Source organism: Nelusetta ayraudi, unplaced genomic scaffold (assembly GCF_046127955.1).
Source record: "Nelusetta ayraudi isolate G7.1 ecotype Tasmania unplaced genomic scaffold, CSIRO-AGI_Nayr_v1 ptg000202l, whole genome shotgun sequence".
In the NCBI taxonomy this organism is placed as follows: Eukaryota; Metazoa; Chordata; class Actinopteri; order Tetraodontiformes; family Monacanthidae; genus Nelusetta; species Nelusetta ayraudi.
In genome coordinates, this window is record NW_027466251.1 from 52,786 (window position 1) to 70,159 (window position 17,374).

At 48.2% G+C, this 17,374-nt stretch overlaps 1 protein-coding gene across 1 annotated transcript; it reads left to right on the top strand.

Annotated features, from left to right (window-relative positions):
• The first annotated feature begins 195 nt into the window (after positions 1 to 195).
• On the top strand, positions 196 to 8,720 carry LOC142881549 (transforming growth factor beta-3 proprotein-like). Its single transcript, XM_076015891.1, has 7 exons — positions 196 to 1,104; positions 4,198 to 4,358; positions 5,193 to 5,322; positions 5,420 to 5,527; positions 6,174 to 6,339; positions 6,434 to 6,587; positions 7,234 to 8,720. The coding sequence occupies exons 1-7, from the start codon at positions 738 to 740 to the stop codon at positions 7,390 to 7,392; spliced, it is 1,245 nt and encodes a 414-aa protein (XP_075872006.1). The 5' UTR covers positions 196 to 737; the 3' UTR covers positions 7,393 to 8,720.
• Positions 8,721 to 17,374: the final 8,654 nt, after the last annotated feature.

A 17,374-nucleotide genomic window follows, 5' to 3' on the forward strand; every position in this document is an offset into this window, starting at 1 on the left:
GAAGCGACGCAAAAATTCAAAAGTTAAAGAGAGTGGGGCGGGGGGAGGAAAAATCCTTAATCGGCGTGATCATGTTGGCGTGTGTGTGTGTGTGTGTGTGTGTGTGTGTGTGTGTGCGCGCGCGTGCGGTTCCACTCACTCAGCCGTGTTTCTGCCGCCGCCCCGCCTCCTCCAGCGGAGCGTCACAAACTAGAAAAAGCACGTGGGGGCAAAACGAGGCGCTCAAAAGTGGCGAATAGCAGCAGGAGCAGCAGCAGCAGCAGGAACAGCAGCAGCAGCAGCAGGAAGAGAAGCAGCAGCAGGAAGAGAAGCAGCACCGGCAACAGCAGCAGCCTGAGGACGACCGGCACCACACACACACACACACACACACACACACACACACACACACACACACAACATCCGCATCAGCTGGAGTGCACGCAGGAATGCCCGAGAGGAGCGCGTGCCGGCTCTGCTCTAGATGTCTCGTGGGCGAGCGGCGCGAGGAGGACAGTCGGGACCATCCAGTCAGTGAGTGAGTGAGTGACTGAGGGGGGATCAGCAGCAACAGCAACAGCAGCAGCAGCACCAACACCAGCAGCAGCACCAACAACAACAACAACAACAACAACAACAACAACAACAACAACACCATCATTCTCACCCACAACTGCAACAACAACAACAACAACAACAACAACAACAACAACTCCTCCTCCTCCGCCGCCAAAGTCCACGCGGGGCCCCCAGCTCGGATGCGCGGCGGGAAGATGCGCGTGGCCAAGGCGCTGCTGCTGCTCGCGCTGCTCCTCGACTGCGCCACGCGGAGCTCGCGCGCGCTCTCCACGTGCGCCACCGTGGACGTGGACCACGTCAAGCGGAAGCGCGTGGGGGCCGTGCGCGGCCAGATCCTCAGCAAGCTGCGGCTGAGCTCGCCGCCGCAGTCCGAGGGCCCGAGCGAGGTGCCGCGCCAGGTGCAGGCGCTCTACAACAGCACCAAGGAGCTGCTGGAGCAGCTGCGGCGCGAGCGGCAGCGCAGCTGCGGCCAGGACAGCGCGGAGACGGAGTACTACGCCAAGGAGGTCCACAAGTTCAACATGGTGTTCGGGCCGACGGAGAGCAGTGAGTACAAGCCTCCCCACTCCACCCCACCCCACCCCACCAACACCACCACTACCCCAAATCCGCTGGATTTCCGGTCCGCTCCTGATTTATCCCCGACAATCAGCCGCTGTTTCTGGGGGGGCGAGGCGCAATTACGCGCCGGGCCGCCCGGGCGCGCCAAGTGTTTTGGGAGCAGCTGGATGCTGTAACGCAAGAGTGTCAAACTCGAAACACACAGTGCGGCAAAAAAAAAAAAGAAGAAAAAAAAGTACAACTTGGGGAAAGTCGCGGGCCAAAAAAAGTCTCCCTCTGGATAGACCAGTGAATCTTTTTATATGGACCCCAAACGAGTTTGGCTTCAACATTTAATATGGAACAAGCAAAGCTTAATAGAATACTATTATAATATTGTATAGCTCTCTCTCTCTCTCTCTCTCTCTCTCTCTCTCTCTCTCTCTCTGAAAACTAAAGTAGTGAAATCTTTGTTTCTTCAAGCCTTGGACAGAAGTCAGACTTGCGGCTGTGGAGGATTTTTTTGTCCAGACCTCTGCTGAGCTGGACTCACTTCTGTGTTATGTCACACAGCAGTTTTCTCTTCGCCCTCTCTTTCTTTCTTTCTTTCTTTCATTTTATCTCCCACTGATGAGACACCAACAACTTTCTCGCCACTGCTGGTGATGTTGCTCCGTCTCCGTGGAGCTCCTCTCCACCTCCACCAAGCTCTCCCTCCCTCCCTCCCTCCCTCCCTCGCTTTTCTGCCCACCAAACCGTCTCACATGTTCTCGCTTCCCTCCGAGCTCAGCCAGGAGACATCTGCTCTGACGGTAAGAGTTAGAGCGAAAAGCACCGACGGGAAGAGTTTAATCAGAGTCGGACCTCCCTGTTGGGTTCTGCACCTCCTTCCCCTGGTGCACCTCCACCAGAGGAGCTGGGCGAGGGCCCCCACCGCCGCACCACCTCAGGTTGGGCTCTGCAGAGCCGAGTGTGTGAAACTGAGCCGGGCATTCATCGGCTCAGACCCTGAATCGCTCCACTGTTGCCCTCCGACCTTTTGTTAGCAGCCGGTAACAGAACCTGAAGCCCCGGCCTCAGGTTAACAGCTCACTTTGTTTTGGTCGTTTTTTTTGTTCAAAAGAGAGAAAATGTGAGCACCTTTTGCAACATTTCCACGAAGTCAAAGAATATGAACCGCGATCCACCGGCTGAGGCCAAGACGGACAAGCAGAAACATTATGCGCACATTTATACAGCAGAACACATGTCAGAGTGTGGATAACGAAGAAAATCAAATCAGAGTGACTGTGACTGTGTGTGTGTGTGTGTGTGTGAGCCAAAGAGGGCCTCCTCACGGTCTGAGAGCAAAGCCAGGAGCATTGCATCACATTCTCTTCAAAATTAACAGGTGTTTTGTTTTTTTTCTTCCTTCCTCTTTCTCCCCCTTTTTTCTCAAAACACCAGCTTTTCCTTCGGCCGTCGGTCTGTTTTGAATCTCATAAAGCACACCTAGGCGGTAGGCACTTCCACCGCTGCACCAAACAATGAAAAACAAAACAGGAACAAGTGGCCCTATTGTTTTGTTCTCTCCACTCCTAAAGCTGCAATCAGTTTCACGTAAGATCCATCGTCATTAGTGTTGATTCGCCTGCACGCACGAGCTTCTGATCGCAGGCAGCCTCCCGTTTCCCACGGCGAGAGGGCATCCAAACACATTGTTTCCGTGGATCAGCAGGTGCAAACAAAACAGGGAGACCAGCTTGGCGATGCGGCGCTGTGAAAAAACATCTCCTTTTATAGCGTGGCACGCAAACACAATCTGGCGTTTGTCAATGAGCGAAGGCCCCCGGGTGGCGGTGGTGAAGTCAGGAAGGGCTCCGGCTCCGGAAAGGTTGTCAAGGGGACAGAACGAGCGGCCGATTACGTGGGAGGTGAAGTCATGCTACGTTCGACAGCTTCGTTATTATTACATCGCGCTGTGCTCCAAATATAGACACAGACCTGTTTGGGGAAGCTGTGGAATTCTGATAAGGCGGGAAACCACCAGAGCTGATAAACTTGGTGCCGAGCATCGAGTGCCACTGGGTTATCAAACCAAAAAAAAAAAAAAAAAAAATGGTGAAACTATTTTTTAATAGTTTGTCTTTCGTATGCAAGTTGATGCAAGCAGCAGTAAATCCTAAGGCAGGAAAATATGTAGTGCTGCTGCTGCTGCTGCTGCTGCTGACAAAAAGCACCGCAAGGCGAGGCCCTTTAAACCAAACTCGGAGGTCAACTGGAAGGAATTCTGTCCATCACATCCAATAAAGGCCAAAGAGATTTCTTCACGATTATCATCACTTTTATATATTTTTTTTTATACACAGACAGTTCATCCAAAGTTGAAATTCGGAGGCTTTGCTCACATTTTACAATTCATGTAACTGATTACGAGTTTCACAGAGGGAACGGGATCCAGCCAAGGACAAAGTGAGGAAGAATAAATAAATACAGCATGTCTTCACACTCTAGTGTGAGTCCAGAAGACTCAGGATCCCAGTTGGAGTGAAAACTGTCAATGCTGACTGAAGGCTTCCAGCCTAAAAAGTCCAGCAGCAGTAGCAGTTCAATTCTGGGGAAACTATGCCCTTTAGAATGCAAAGTTCCAGCTCCGATAAAACATGCAGCTGTTGCAGCTTCAGTGTTGACAACTTTGCCTGTTTTCCAAACGAGATCACAACACCAGTTGGTTCTGCAACATAAATCCGTCCATTTTCATATTCGTATTTAATTTAATTCAATACTTGATTTGTATTTTACGTTAAAAAAAAATAATAAAACAACTATGTCAGAGATAACTGCTTAGTGTGTCATTATTTTGATGTATTTCTTTGAAAACATGCTGTCAGAGTACAACAGTACACCATAGGTGTGAAGATTTTAGCAAGTTAAGTTAAACAGAAGTACAAAATAGGTGGTGAAAATAAACTAAAGTAAGTAAAGTACTAATTGACTAATCGAAAAAAATAATCGATAGATTATTCGACAACAAAAATAATCGTTATTTGCAGCCCTAAACACCAGCAAAGGTGTTTTTTTTCTTTTTTTTGCTCAAACATGTCTCTCTGTCTCTTCCAGATGATCTGCTCTACTGTCCCAAATTCACCTCCAAGGTTTTCCGCTTCAACGTGTCCACCATGGAGAGAAACGCCACCAACCTCTTCAGGGCCGAGTTCCGGGCCCTCAGGGTGCCCAACTCCAGCGCCAAGAAGACGGAGCAGCGGATCGAGCTCTACCAGGTGCGTAAAGGTACCGTCTCCCCCCCCCCCCCCCCCCCGTCCATTGCAAACCGAGATTGTGCTCAGGGCAGAAGCCGCTCGGGGCTTCCAGACCTTGGACTCTTCATTTTGAGCCAGTGGAGAGCCGGTCTTACGTAAGGCTGGTTAGTGGTTCTGCCTCCCTGAATCCAAGCAAGCTCAAACAAAGCGATAATTTTCCCCAAATTGGGCTCCCAGGCTTCGTGAGCAGCCAGCCCCACAACAGAAAACAAAACCTTGCAGAAATAAATCATGGATCATCTCAACGGCCATAATAATTACAGCTCAAGAGGAACTAGAACTATTGGTTCTCCATGTTACAAAGCAGAAAAGACAGAACATCTCCAAACTGAAATTGGTGCCAAGCACCAATTAAAAGAAAAAAACAAACAAACCAAAAAGACGGTGATTTAAACGCAAATTGACTGACATGACGGATGTACATTGCAAACAATGTTAATGCTAATCCACATTTTATGAAGTCCCACTTGATCTTCCATTAGCTTACAGCATCTTCATCTGACAGCGTCACCATAAAATTCTCCTTTATTTTTCCATCCCAGACTTTCAGTAATTATCCTCAAGCGCTGACGCTGCAGAAACACTGGTCCAGTTAGCCCTCTGTTTACGGCCTACTGTAGAGGCAATCAGTTCCGGCTTTGTGATAAATATACGCTCCCATGCCGAATTCCAACGTGAGTCAAGGGGGTCAAAAACAAGGCGGGCGTGACATCACAAGGGGACCAGATTCCGGTCGGCGACGCGAGCAACAACAAACACAGCCAGTGTGTTACTTCCTGTGACGCACTCTTGCAGATCCTGCGGCCCAACGGACACATCAGGAAGCAGCGCTACATCTCGGCCAAGAACGTGGAGACCAGAGGGTCTCGAGAGTGGGTCTCCTTCGACGTGACCGAGACGGTGCGCGAGTGGCTGATGAACCGAGGTGAGGCGGAGCTCGCCGTTTGATTCCTTTGATCCGAATCAAAGGGTCGTTACTGATCACCCCCCCCCACCCCACCCTCCGTCTGCCCGACCTGCAGGAACCAACCTGGGCCTGGAGGTCAGCGTGCACTGTCCCTGTCACACCTTCAACCCCAACGGCGACATCATCGACAACGAGAACGAGTTGCTGGAGGTGAAGTTTGAAGGTGGGTGTGGCCAAGTTACGCAGCGGTAGTTGACTCTGCTGTGGGAATTCAAATTGCAAAAAAATTGCAATGCACTTTGCAAACATCATTTTTTTATTATGTGGATTTAAAATGTGTTTGGCTGGACTCAAAACACATTTGTGTGTTTGTGTGTAGTGTGTGAGATCGCGCACTACATTCCTCTGATTGGTTGCATGTTTATGCAACCAATGAAGCACCAGACTAATTTTCATTCATTCTTGTGATCTTTGTCCCAAAAACGAGAGAATTAAAAAATAAATAAATAAATAGAAAAAGATCATTCAATTTTAAATTTTGAACTCATTGAACTCATTGTCGATCAAACTAATTTTCAATTATTGAAATAATAAATAATAATAAAAAAAAGTTTTCAGCATTTTTTTCATTCGTGATCAGAGAGACTTGTCTTAGATATTTGAACGTGCACGGAAAGAAAATGTGCAACTTGAGCTTTTCACTGGGCATCAGAAACAATGTGTCAAGAAGAAAAAAGAAATAAAATAAACCCCAACAACAATACACTCACTGCCTGTTCACACTGCATAATTCTGAAAATTAGATACTCTGGGTTTTACGCGTGTTTCAGCGGTGCATGTGTGTGTGTGTGTGTGTGTGTTTAATTAAGGCGTGGACGGCGATGAGGAGCAGAAGCGCCTGGACCTGGACCACCTGAACCGGAGGAAGGAGCAGTCGCTGCCGCACCTCATCCTCATGATGATCCCGCCCCACCGCCTGGAGAGCCAGTCCAGCCGCCGACGCAAGCGAGCCCTGGACACCAACTACTGCTTCTCGTAAGGGAAAAAAACCCTCGCAAACCCCACCACCTAAAAAAAAAAAAAAAATCTCCCACCTGGTGAAGTGGTCGCCATCTTGTGGTCGTCACAGGAACACGGAGGAGAGCTGCTGCGTCCGCAAACTCCACATCGACTTCCGGCGGGACCTGGACTGGAAGTGGATCCACGAGCCCAGCGGCTACGACGCCAACTACTGCTCGGGGCCGTGTCCCTACCTGAGGAGCTCGGACACCACGCACAGCTCGGTGAGGCCTGCCGGACACACAGAGACACACGAGTCACTTTGGTTTTGGCTTGGAAAGGCATTTTTAACAACAAAACAAAAAATAAAGCCCATCCAACTCGGTTTGCAAGGTTCATTGAATTCAATTGCGGGACTTTTTCCATGTCAGCAAGCCGTTTTGTTCAAAGAGCAAAGAGATTGTTAAGTCACCACAAGTTCTTTCAGGAAGGTAGTTTTCAGGAAATTCCTCTTCACTGTTTGCGTCAGGGTTTTGCGCCTTTATCCCCGATAGAGAATTTTTCTTGTGTTTTATTACCTTCACATCGCACATTGATTAAAACTGACACACATTGAAGTCCCTTTAAATTCGCTGTTTTGGGTGCAAGCAGACGACAGTTTCAGCATTCCTTCAGGCTCCTAATTGGCCTGTGTTTCGAGGTTTTATCGCCACCTGTTGGTCCGGAGGGCACTCGACAAGGACTCTCCGTATGTACAGTTGGATTTGAACGGTGATAAATGATAAATTAATTCTTTCACTGGGAACAGTGTGGCTCAAATGAAACACCCACCAATGAGGCCTCAGACAAGACAGGAAGTTTTAGTCTCCCCATCGCACTGCATCACTTGAACCTAACACTTTTTCTCCTTTTCTCCTGCCTCCCCTACAGTTACTGAGCCTGTACAACACCCTCAACCCGGAGGCGTCCGCCTCCCCCTGCTGCGTCCCCCAGGACCTGGAGCCCCTCACCATCCTCTACTACTCCGGACGGACCCCCAAAGTGGAGCAGCTGTCCAACATGATCGTCAAGTCCTGCAAGTGCAGCTGAAGGGAGGAGGGGGGAGACAGACAGCGGGAGGGATGGACGGAGGGATGGATGGATGGACGGATGGAGGGCATCATGGCAGGATCTCACTCTCTCGGTTGACTTTGACTCTTTGCTGTGACAAACGCTCAGACTGACCCTCTGCAGCCTCGCGGCTCAGATCTCATCACCACTCCGGATGTTGCACTTGCACATTTTTTTCCCCTTTACCTTGAGGTCATTTTTTGGTTTTTGCTTGTCGTGTGCCCCAAGTGTATATTGTTTTTTCCCCTCCACCTCAGCCATACCTTTTTCTTTTTTCTTTTTTTTCTTACAATTTTTTTTTGGTTTTAAGAAGTCTGACTAAAGTCAAACTTCAAATTACTTCCTGGATTTGTGAAGTTGGATTATTATTATCATTATTTTTTAAGTAGGATTGAGTCTATCAATGCATTTTTTTCCTGTCTAAAGCAAACAAATCACAGGTGCCGCCTCGTGGACGCTGACTGAAAAGAGACTCGTGGCACTTTTTTTTTTTGTTTTGCTACAAATATTCCAGAAAAGGCGACGCCCCTCCTCCCCCTGCCTCCGACAGGACATCTCATTGTTGCTCGTTCGCAGGTGATGGTTGCGTTGACGTGGACCCATTGTGCTCCCGCCAGGCTCCTCGGATTCTCTTCTTCCCAGCAGCAGCAGTGGACGTTATCTTCAAAGGACAGAGAGAAGGACAGAGGCGCTGCGGAGGCCAAAGCCATAGCTGTGGTCAGGCAGAAAGGGGAGCCCAGAGAATGCCTGTTGGATTCGCAATGGAAAAGGACTGAACAAAGAAGTCCAGCCAAGCTTCTTCTTCTTCTTCTTTTTATTCCCCTCCCCCTTTTCTTTTGACCGGCCAGCCAGCAGCAGTGGCCCTTTTTAAAGAGAAAAAAAAAATTTTTTTTTGAGGAGAATCTATTAGGGCGGATGGAGAGAAGAGGAGACCTGTGCAGGAGGGAAGAACTGGGATGGAACTCAGCCACCAGTCCGTTTCACTGGAAGTTCTCCTTCCTCGCCAGTTCAAATCATTTCTTGGACATCAAAGAAAATACTGGAAACTAAAAAAAAAAAAGAGAGAGAGAGAGAGAGAAGAATGCACGTGTTATGCACCAGGTTTTCATGAGATTTCTTTCACTGAGAGCCGACTGGGCTGCGATGTGGAAACAGTCACACTGTCGGCCACTCGGCCACTGTTACGCCTCTGTGTGATTTAGAAGGAACTCCTGTGTCCCTGTAGTTCAATGTAGTTTTTTTTTAGCCTGTTGTTTTTTTTTTTTGCGACCCCTTGTCCTCTTGTATTAAAAAGGTGAAAAATCCAAGTTTAGTCAATGCACGTTTATCTGGCGCGAATGAAAAACAAAGTCATACAAGCGTTATACCTTTTTCTGACACAGAGGGCGCTTCCATGAACTTTGAAACTCGAATTCGTAAAACACAGCCTTTAAATGGTCACATGACACATTTATTAGCAGGCATTGGCCGGCCGGGTAGGCACCACTTGAGGTCCTATTGCATTGCTTGACTTGTTCCACTATCACCTGCCCTAAAAAAAGGGCCTCCTGTGTGGCCCTGCCCACTTACAATCTGGCGGTTGAAAAACCTCCCGCCAGAATTCGCAGCAGCCGCCGCCAAGAACCGGCACGAGGGGGAGAAAACAACGTTTTGGTTTTTTGTCACGTTTCCATCGAACGCTGGAAACGAAATCGTGTTTCTAATGGACGTTTTTGTCAAAAACAAATTGCTTAAATTTTGCGCAGATCTGTAATGGAAATCCGGCAGCTGAGTCACACGTGCACCGGGTTTCCAGAAACGCTGCGCTGACTTTCCTTCCATCTGCTCAGTCTCTCTTTGTTATTTCGGGGGCCTTTTTTTTTTTTTACAGTGTCAAGACCCAAAATTTAAAAAAATAAAAAAAAATAAAAATAAAAAAAAATTAATAAAAACTGGATGAAAATATTAAAAGGGCCATTCAGCTGTGGCCATCGTGCATTTCGGGGAAAATTCATGACTTTTCTGTGAACGGTATAAAGATAAAAAAAAAAAAAAAAAAAAGTTCCAACATTGACTCTGGTGACAGCGACACATTAAATGAATAATTAAAATCTAAAACGCATCTGTGAAAATAAAACAAACCTGAGATGAAGCCGCCCGGCTGCCGTGTTCAAACGCAATTTTAAATGCTTTTCTCTCACACTGTTTTTCTCACACACGTACACATCATTTTCCTTTCCTCGACTCTCATCAGTTCACACCTGTTTCCTGCAGGCTCACGCAGGCTCTCACTTTCTCTCCCAGAACCAGGTAATAAATTTAACTTCTTTCTCAGGCGTATTTGCAGCGCTGCTTTGCCAGGCCTGAACCGACCGCACACATTATCGCGCATGTGTCTCTGAAACGTATATGAATGGAATGAACCCACCATTTTCCCCCCTGTTTTCTTTTCATTCACCAAGCACTCCGATGGACCCTTTAAACTTTTAGCAAATAGCTGCAGAACAATGTTGATTTTTCTTGTTGTTGCGGTGAGACTTTTCATTTGAATTTAAAGGCTAATCGTGTAAAATGTCTCTAGTGGCGTGAAAGTGTATTGCCAAATTTGTATTTCCCCTATATAGTTTGTCAAACTTTAAAGACACGTTTTTTTAATATACCATTTCATGCCAATAAACTACAAAGTGTCCCTTTAAAAAGTAACAGCTTTAATTTAACTCAGTGCTTGTAAGTGCAGGAAGGCAGAGTGCATTTATGTACAACTTTTTCTTTTAAATCAAAGCTAGAAAAAAAACCCAACAACCTCTCAGCTCCACTCTGTTATCTCTGATCTATTAATGGTGGCCATTAGCGTATTTTTTTCAGCCATTCTTTTTTTCTTGATATCGTCTTTCAATACTGCAGCGGCAGGTCCGAGGTTTTGCCCCCTGGCTGAACTAACGCGGACTGACAAGTAGGCAGCGAGAATTCCCTTTCTCTGCGTGCCCGTTATTGTACCCTGTCACAGCCAATCAGAGGTGGAGCATGATGGGATCACAAAGGCCGCAGGGCACCAAACAGGCGGCCGCGGCTCTAATGGCTTTGCAGACGGCGGCCTGTACCAACACACGCACGCGCGCACGCACACACACACACACACACACACACACACACACACACACACACACACACACACACACACACACACACTACCGGTAAAGAGCAGCGGCGCACCACGCATGGCTGCCTTTTGACCTTCAGCGAGGAGGTGAGAGAGAGATAGAGGTCGTCTTCCCTTGCCTGCATTTGCTCTCATCAGCTTATTTGATTTTATTGGGCCTCCGTCAGCCTTATTGTCATTTTTGCCTCAGCTGCCCTAAATTTGGACCATTTATAAAGGTCAAAAGCAACATTTTAAAGGTCACATATAATGAAAAAGTCACTCAACCGATGTGTTCCTCCATCCTCTAAACAAACTGACCTGCAAGTGACAGACGTTGACCTTTCCTTTCTTTTTTTTCTTGCATCACTTTTCAGAAAGTTTGCCCCAAAACACACTCGGTTGTGGACATCAGCCCCTTGTGATGTCACAGTTTGAGGCTGCCTTGCCGCTTTGGCCTTTTCCCAGCAAAAATGGGCAGATGAGGCTAGAAGCTGAAAGGAGGCTTCAAACAGAGGGCTAAATATGACAGCACGCAGGTTTTTCCAGCAGAGTCGTGAGGCTTCGCTGCTGCACAGGAGTCTGGAATTAAGAACAAAAGAGCCTGAGTGGTTCTTTTGTTCTCCAGTTTGGATGTTTTAAATGAACAAACAGCAGAAACTGCCGCCACACAGAGGGACTGGCGGTGGTGGGATCTCCTGCATCTGGTTCCAGGAAGCAGGTCCGGACCAGCGGTGCCAGCCGCTACACCACCACCACCGACCCCCATCCTCTCCCCCGGCTACTGGACGAGCAGGTCCACCGCAATGCGAGTGGATGCCGTTCGAGGTCCGCACCTGGGCCCGGAGCCCAACTTTCTCAGAGCCTCGAGCTCGTCCAAGAGTTACCAGTGATGAATTGCATGACACGTAAATGCACAGAGGTTTGGAAAAACTCTGAGCGCTGTTATTCCCTGAGCAGATTAACAGATGTGGCCAGAGGGAGAGGGGGAGGTGGAGGGGGGATAGCGGGGGAGTGAGAGACAGAAAGGCAAGAGTGTGTGTGTGTGTGTGTGTGTGTGTGTGTGTGTGTGTGTGTGGGTGGGTGAGAGAGAGAGAGAGAGGGAGGGAGGGAGAGAGAGAGAGAGAGAGAGAGAGAGAGAGAGAGAGAGAGAGAGAGAGAGAGAGAGAGAGCACTCAAAGGGACGGCTGCTGCAATAAAATCATCAGGTCACATCAGACTAGTTCTCAGGACCCAGGGTGGAAAGAGTTGTGTAATTCAGCAATAGGACACACACACACACACACACACACACACACACACACACACACACACACACACACACACACACACAAAGACGGAGGAGCCCGCAGCCATCCTCACTGGAAAAAAGTGAAGGGGTGAACAAATATGTAAACACATATCAACTTCATAGACCTTTATGGCTAAACAAAATGAATGGGAGGTCTGGATCCGAGCACGGCGTTATATTACAGCGCCGAGCGTGTTTCCGTGACAGCGACGGCAGCGTGTGTGTGTGTGGAGGGGGAGATAGAGACTGCGCCGCGTGAGAAGAAGAGAGGTAGTGATGGAGGGAGAGAGAGCGAGAGAGAGAAAGAGAGAGAGAGAGAGGGAGAGAGAGAGAGACGGTGCAAAGATTATAATTTGCACACTCTGTAAATCAGGACGCAACATCCTGTAAAATTTACTACTGTTGGCAGGGGACGAGCCAAGCGTGCGGTTTGGCGTCGCAGCACAAGGGGCTGCTGGGTAAGAGAGGGAGGGAGCAGGGTGGGGGCTTTATTTTTCAAATCTTTTCAAAAGAAAACTATCTGAAATATTTAAAGGATGCATGATAAAAAGCTATAAACAATCCCAACCGCCCGCACAGTGTTGTAAACAAAACAAAACAAAACAAAACAAAAAGTTGAGTCAAACAGCGACGGGCCGCGTTCAGTCAGCTGACACACTTCTGGCAGGAGGAGGAGGAGGAGGAGGAGAGTTTTCCAAGTCTTGCAAAGCCGTCTTCAAAAAAAAACAACTCCCGAACGTGACGGAGGCGGGAACTACGCGGGGGGTTAACTCACGGATGTATTGTAAGAACTGGATAGGGGACTGGCAGTATGGCTCCGATTTTTCCCAGTGGCCATTCGAGGTAATGCAACAACAAAAAAAAAATCCTCAAATGATTTGTGAGGTCAATCAACTCTTCCGGTGTTTGTTTGCTAACTCTGGAAAAGTTCCTTTTCCTCGCTCACCAGGTGGAGGGCAGTGGCGGCGGGGCCTCTGTCGAAAGGCGTCAGACTGAGTGATAAAGTGGCTCCTGTCACTTTGGGTCTCGCCTGCAAAAAAAAACTCCTCTGTGCAGAGTTGTGGCCCTGCGATAAACCTCCGAGCACATGAATCTGTCATCGGTTGACTTTGGGGATCACGTTTCATCGTCTGGCCGCTGCCTGCAGCAGAGCGCCCCCTATTAACGCAGCCCCCCTGTGGCTTCTTAACCCCGGGGGCTGTTTGCAGACTCAATGCCAGTGTTGGGATTTTTTTTTTTTTTTTCGGCTTTTAATGGTCTGCTGTGGCCGACCGCCTCGGGCCTTTCATCCCAGCAATCAAACAATTCTTTTTTTTTTTTTGTCTTTTAGCCGTGATTTCCATCATTAGAGGACCAATGGGTGGGATTTCAAAGAGATCGCCATGGTATTAAAAAGCACATATGGCCCATTTTAGTTAGAATAAGTCACTGCCGCATTTTCATTTATTAATAAGAACCATTTGAATGTAAATTAAAGTGCAGGTCCACTTGTAAAACACAGGGCTTTAATCAGAACAGAAGCTGCGTTTCCATTACAGTTTTTCACAAAATAAAAGCGGCATTTCTAAAGTTTCCACAAAGTACAATTGCGATTTACAGGTGTACTTGAGATTTTTACAAAAATGATGTTTGCCTTTGTTGGTTGTTTTTTTTTTTTTTTTACATTTGTTTGCTGTCAATGGTTGTGGTCACGTGACCCCGAACGTCACGTCCGCTGGCGTGCAAATGGGACAAAAGTGTTTCGATTACACTTTGGCGATATACCTCCATATGGATACGTCTGGAAAAACCACCTCATCAGAGCGTAAAAACCTTTTGGCCATATGTGAGAGGTTTTTTGAAGTTTAGGTGTTTTCACTACCAGTTTCTCATTGCGATATTTAATCATTCATTCATTCAATCATCTTCCATACCCGCTTCCTCCCGAGCTCAGGGTCACGGGAGTCTGCTGGAGCCTCTCCCAGCTTGCGATGTTTAAGTTTTGCGCAACTCTAGGGGTAAAATGAACAATCAAATGCGGCTGAATCTTTCGCACTAGGCCAAGTAGTTTGCATCAGAAAGTTGAAACCTCAATAACTTCATAACGCCGAGAAACAAAAGCTGCGACACAGATTTTTTTTTTTTTTTGCATTAGAGTCAAAAAAAAAAATCAAAAGACAAAACGTGACGGGATGGAAAACCGATGGCCACGTTACATTTCCTGCTCAGAGTCGTCACATTTTACATTCTTCATTGTTTAACGGTCATTTAAAGGGGAAGCGAGCGGTTTAACGACCCCCACCACCCCCACCACCCCCCCACTCCACCTCCCCCGCCATCCCCCCGAAAAAAAGGGTTGAACGGCTGCACGGAAGGATGCATCCAGTTAAAACATGGAACCGAAAACATACCTTCCAAACCTGACGCGTGTGCTTTTTAATCCCCCACCAAAAACTGAGCCACATGTGGGACATGTGCGGACCGCCGATGACCCCCCCCCCCTCCGTCACACACAGACCCACGTTATGTTGGTTTATTACGACATAAACGTTAAGCCGGTTTCGGGTAGTGGTGGTGGGGGGGGGGTTGATCTTTTATGGCACGATGTGGTAAATGGCCGAAAGGTCTTCATGTTGGAACGCCCCCCCCCCCCCTCCGTCCCCACCTTCAAGAGAGCCGCACGGCGCTGCTGCTACTCGCATCAGCAGCGACCGTCGCACACAGGAACAATCTATGGGCCCCGACAATAAAACACACACACACACACACACACACACACACACACACACAAAAGGAGCCCTTTGTTTAAAGGATCTGTGTAAAACTGCCAGCGGACGGGTTTCGGTTTTCCACTTGCTCCAGATCCGCTGGCTATAAAAAGGTCGAGAGAGAGTTGAAGATCAAGCGTCGACACTTAACGACATCTTTCAGCTGTGTGTGTGTGTGTGTGTGTGTGTGTGTGTGTGTGTGTGTGTGTGTTTAGCGTGCGCCTCTCAAAGCAGGACGACACCGTCAGTAACTTTGGTCGTGTCGTCCCTGCAGGTATTGGATCATGGACGAGGCCTTCGCCGCCTCTTGCTCATGCAGGTAATGGAGAAGAAGCGCCAGAGGGGGGCGCTGTCTTCTGCACACAACCTCCGCCATCCCCATTTCCTTTCTCGCAGCAGAGAAGAATTTCTGACGCTTGGATAAAGTGTGAGGAGCACAGAGCTTCAAAGAGAACCCCACCCCCCACCCCTCCCCCCTTGAAGGAGGCTTTCGTTCATAATGAGATCAACTGCAGAAACGAGTGGAAACGGCAACGAGGCGAAACCCGGGGGACAGAGTGGGACATTAACATGTCCATCAGTCCGTGCTGGTTCAGGTCGGTCGGGTCTGCAGGTGTTTCACATTCTGCAGTGATTACATTATACTCCCAGGGCGTGGGACCAGCGGTCGGTGCTGCTTCTTTTGACTTAATCTAATACAGTTTGCCCAGAGTCCCAGTCGAACAGTCGCAGTCGGCTTAACGCTGTGCAGCAGGACCTCAGACATTTGTCTTTGAGGTTTTGTTGATGTGAAACGGATGCATCCAGCCGGTGGAGAGCCTACCGAGAGCACTTGGGAGAGGGAGGTCAAAGAAGAAGATCTGTGGCCGCCGCTAGTTTATCTGACTGGCTGGAGTTCACAGCCCCCTGCTGGTTGTTTTTGGGGTGAAATCAGTCCCATCTTGACGCAATCCTCAGCGAGAGTTTTGAAAAAGAATGCCGACACGAAAACAAAACAACAAATGATGCTCCTCAGAGCAGCTAGCAGTAGTTTCCATCGACGGTTCTGATCGGTTCTGGAACCCACGGAAGTTACAAGATTTCTATTGTGCGATGGAGTTTTTCAATCTGTCAGGTTTCGATTTTACTTTCTGCAGGACAACGACTGAGCAACAAAGGCGCGTTTGAAAAGGGCCCCTGGTTTCCCGAGCGGAAATAAAAAAATCGAGTCATTTTTCAGAATAACCTCCTTTTGCAGGCGACTGCAGGAAGCAGCGCCGCTGGACGTGTCTGCAGACCCCTGCGATTTAGAGCCCGCGTTAGGCTGCTGAAAGTGTGCGTGCGTGCGCGTGTGTGTGCGCGCGAGCACGCCCGCATCTGTAATGGGGCGGTAATTACTCCCCGTATTAGTAAGAAGATATTGCAGCGTCGGCCGTCGCCCGGTAACCGGCGGCGAGCTAAAGAGCGGCTCTGTGTCGGCCGTGGAGTCGATGAGAAACATGTTTGGTTTGTGCCTCCCCATTAATCTGCACGAGACCTCACGACTCCCTCGGCTGGCAGCGCTCCACAGGCGGCTGGCTGCTCTGTGTCTCAGCGTGTGTGTGTGTGTGTGTGTGTGTGTGTGTGTGTGTGTGTGATATACGGAGGGCTAATGGAAATTCTTGCCTATATGTTCAACGGCACCTTGGACAAAGGAACTGCTGTTTTTCAATAGTCGGAGCGATAACGTCGCAGGCCCCCATCCAGTTTGGAGTTCGCTGAACTCAAACACGCGAGTTGAACTGCTGTTTGTCACTGGACAGTGACTCTCACCGAGGGTTTCGGGTTTGTGGAGCGGCAAATTCAACAAACTGGGGCTTGTTTGTATCAATTCCCACGCTATTTTTGATACTGTTGAGTCTCTTAAACCCAATGACTGCTTTTCTTCAGGATTTGACTTGAAGTCAGACCTTTGGGAAGTTTCTCATCCTTTCCTTTGTTTCATTCATTTATATCATTTTGGGTCTCGTTATAATATAATATAATATATAATTTGCGCTACACTGAGGTCACAGACTTCTGACGTGTCTGCATGAACGGCCAAAAACCAGAACAACTTCTATAAAGATCGAAGTTAGATAGATAGATAGATAGAGAGATAGATAGATAGATAGATGGATGGATGGATGGATGGATGGATGGATGGATGGATGGATGGATGGATGGATAGATAGATAGATAGATAGATAGATAGATAGATGGATAGATGGATAGATACTCCAGCTACGCTCCTGCTGGGGGATTTTCTTTCTTTCTTTCTTTCTTTTTTAGCTCCAACTGCCTGACTGTGAGAGCGCTGCTTTGGCACACTCGTGTGGGATTTATGATCTGTAAGTCGGGACGATATTTAAACAAACATCGCATAGTTTTCCAGCCACATCCTGTCATCACTGTAAGCAAAAACTAATATGGGCAGCCGCCCCCCTCCCCCCACCAAAACCCCGCATTCCCTTCACATGCTCCGGCGCGCCACAATAAGGACTTGGAAAGCCGCACTTCTCAAACACAGCAGCCTCTGACGTGGGCTGATGGAAACTGGAAGTGCTGTTTGGTTCCGTCAAAGGTGCTCCCAGTGAAACGAGACACCTCCAAACAAACGGTTGTTCCTTTTTTAGGGTGGTTTTTTTTTTGTTTTTTTTTTTGCCTTTTTTTTGCCTTTTTTCTTGCGCAACGCTCGGCTAATCACGTTTTTCCAGATGGCCTGAATCGGATGTGTAAACACGCAATAGTGCGACGCATCCTTCTTCCTGTGTTCAGCCTCGCCGTCCCTCGACCCCCAAACCCGGG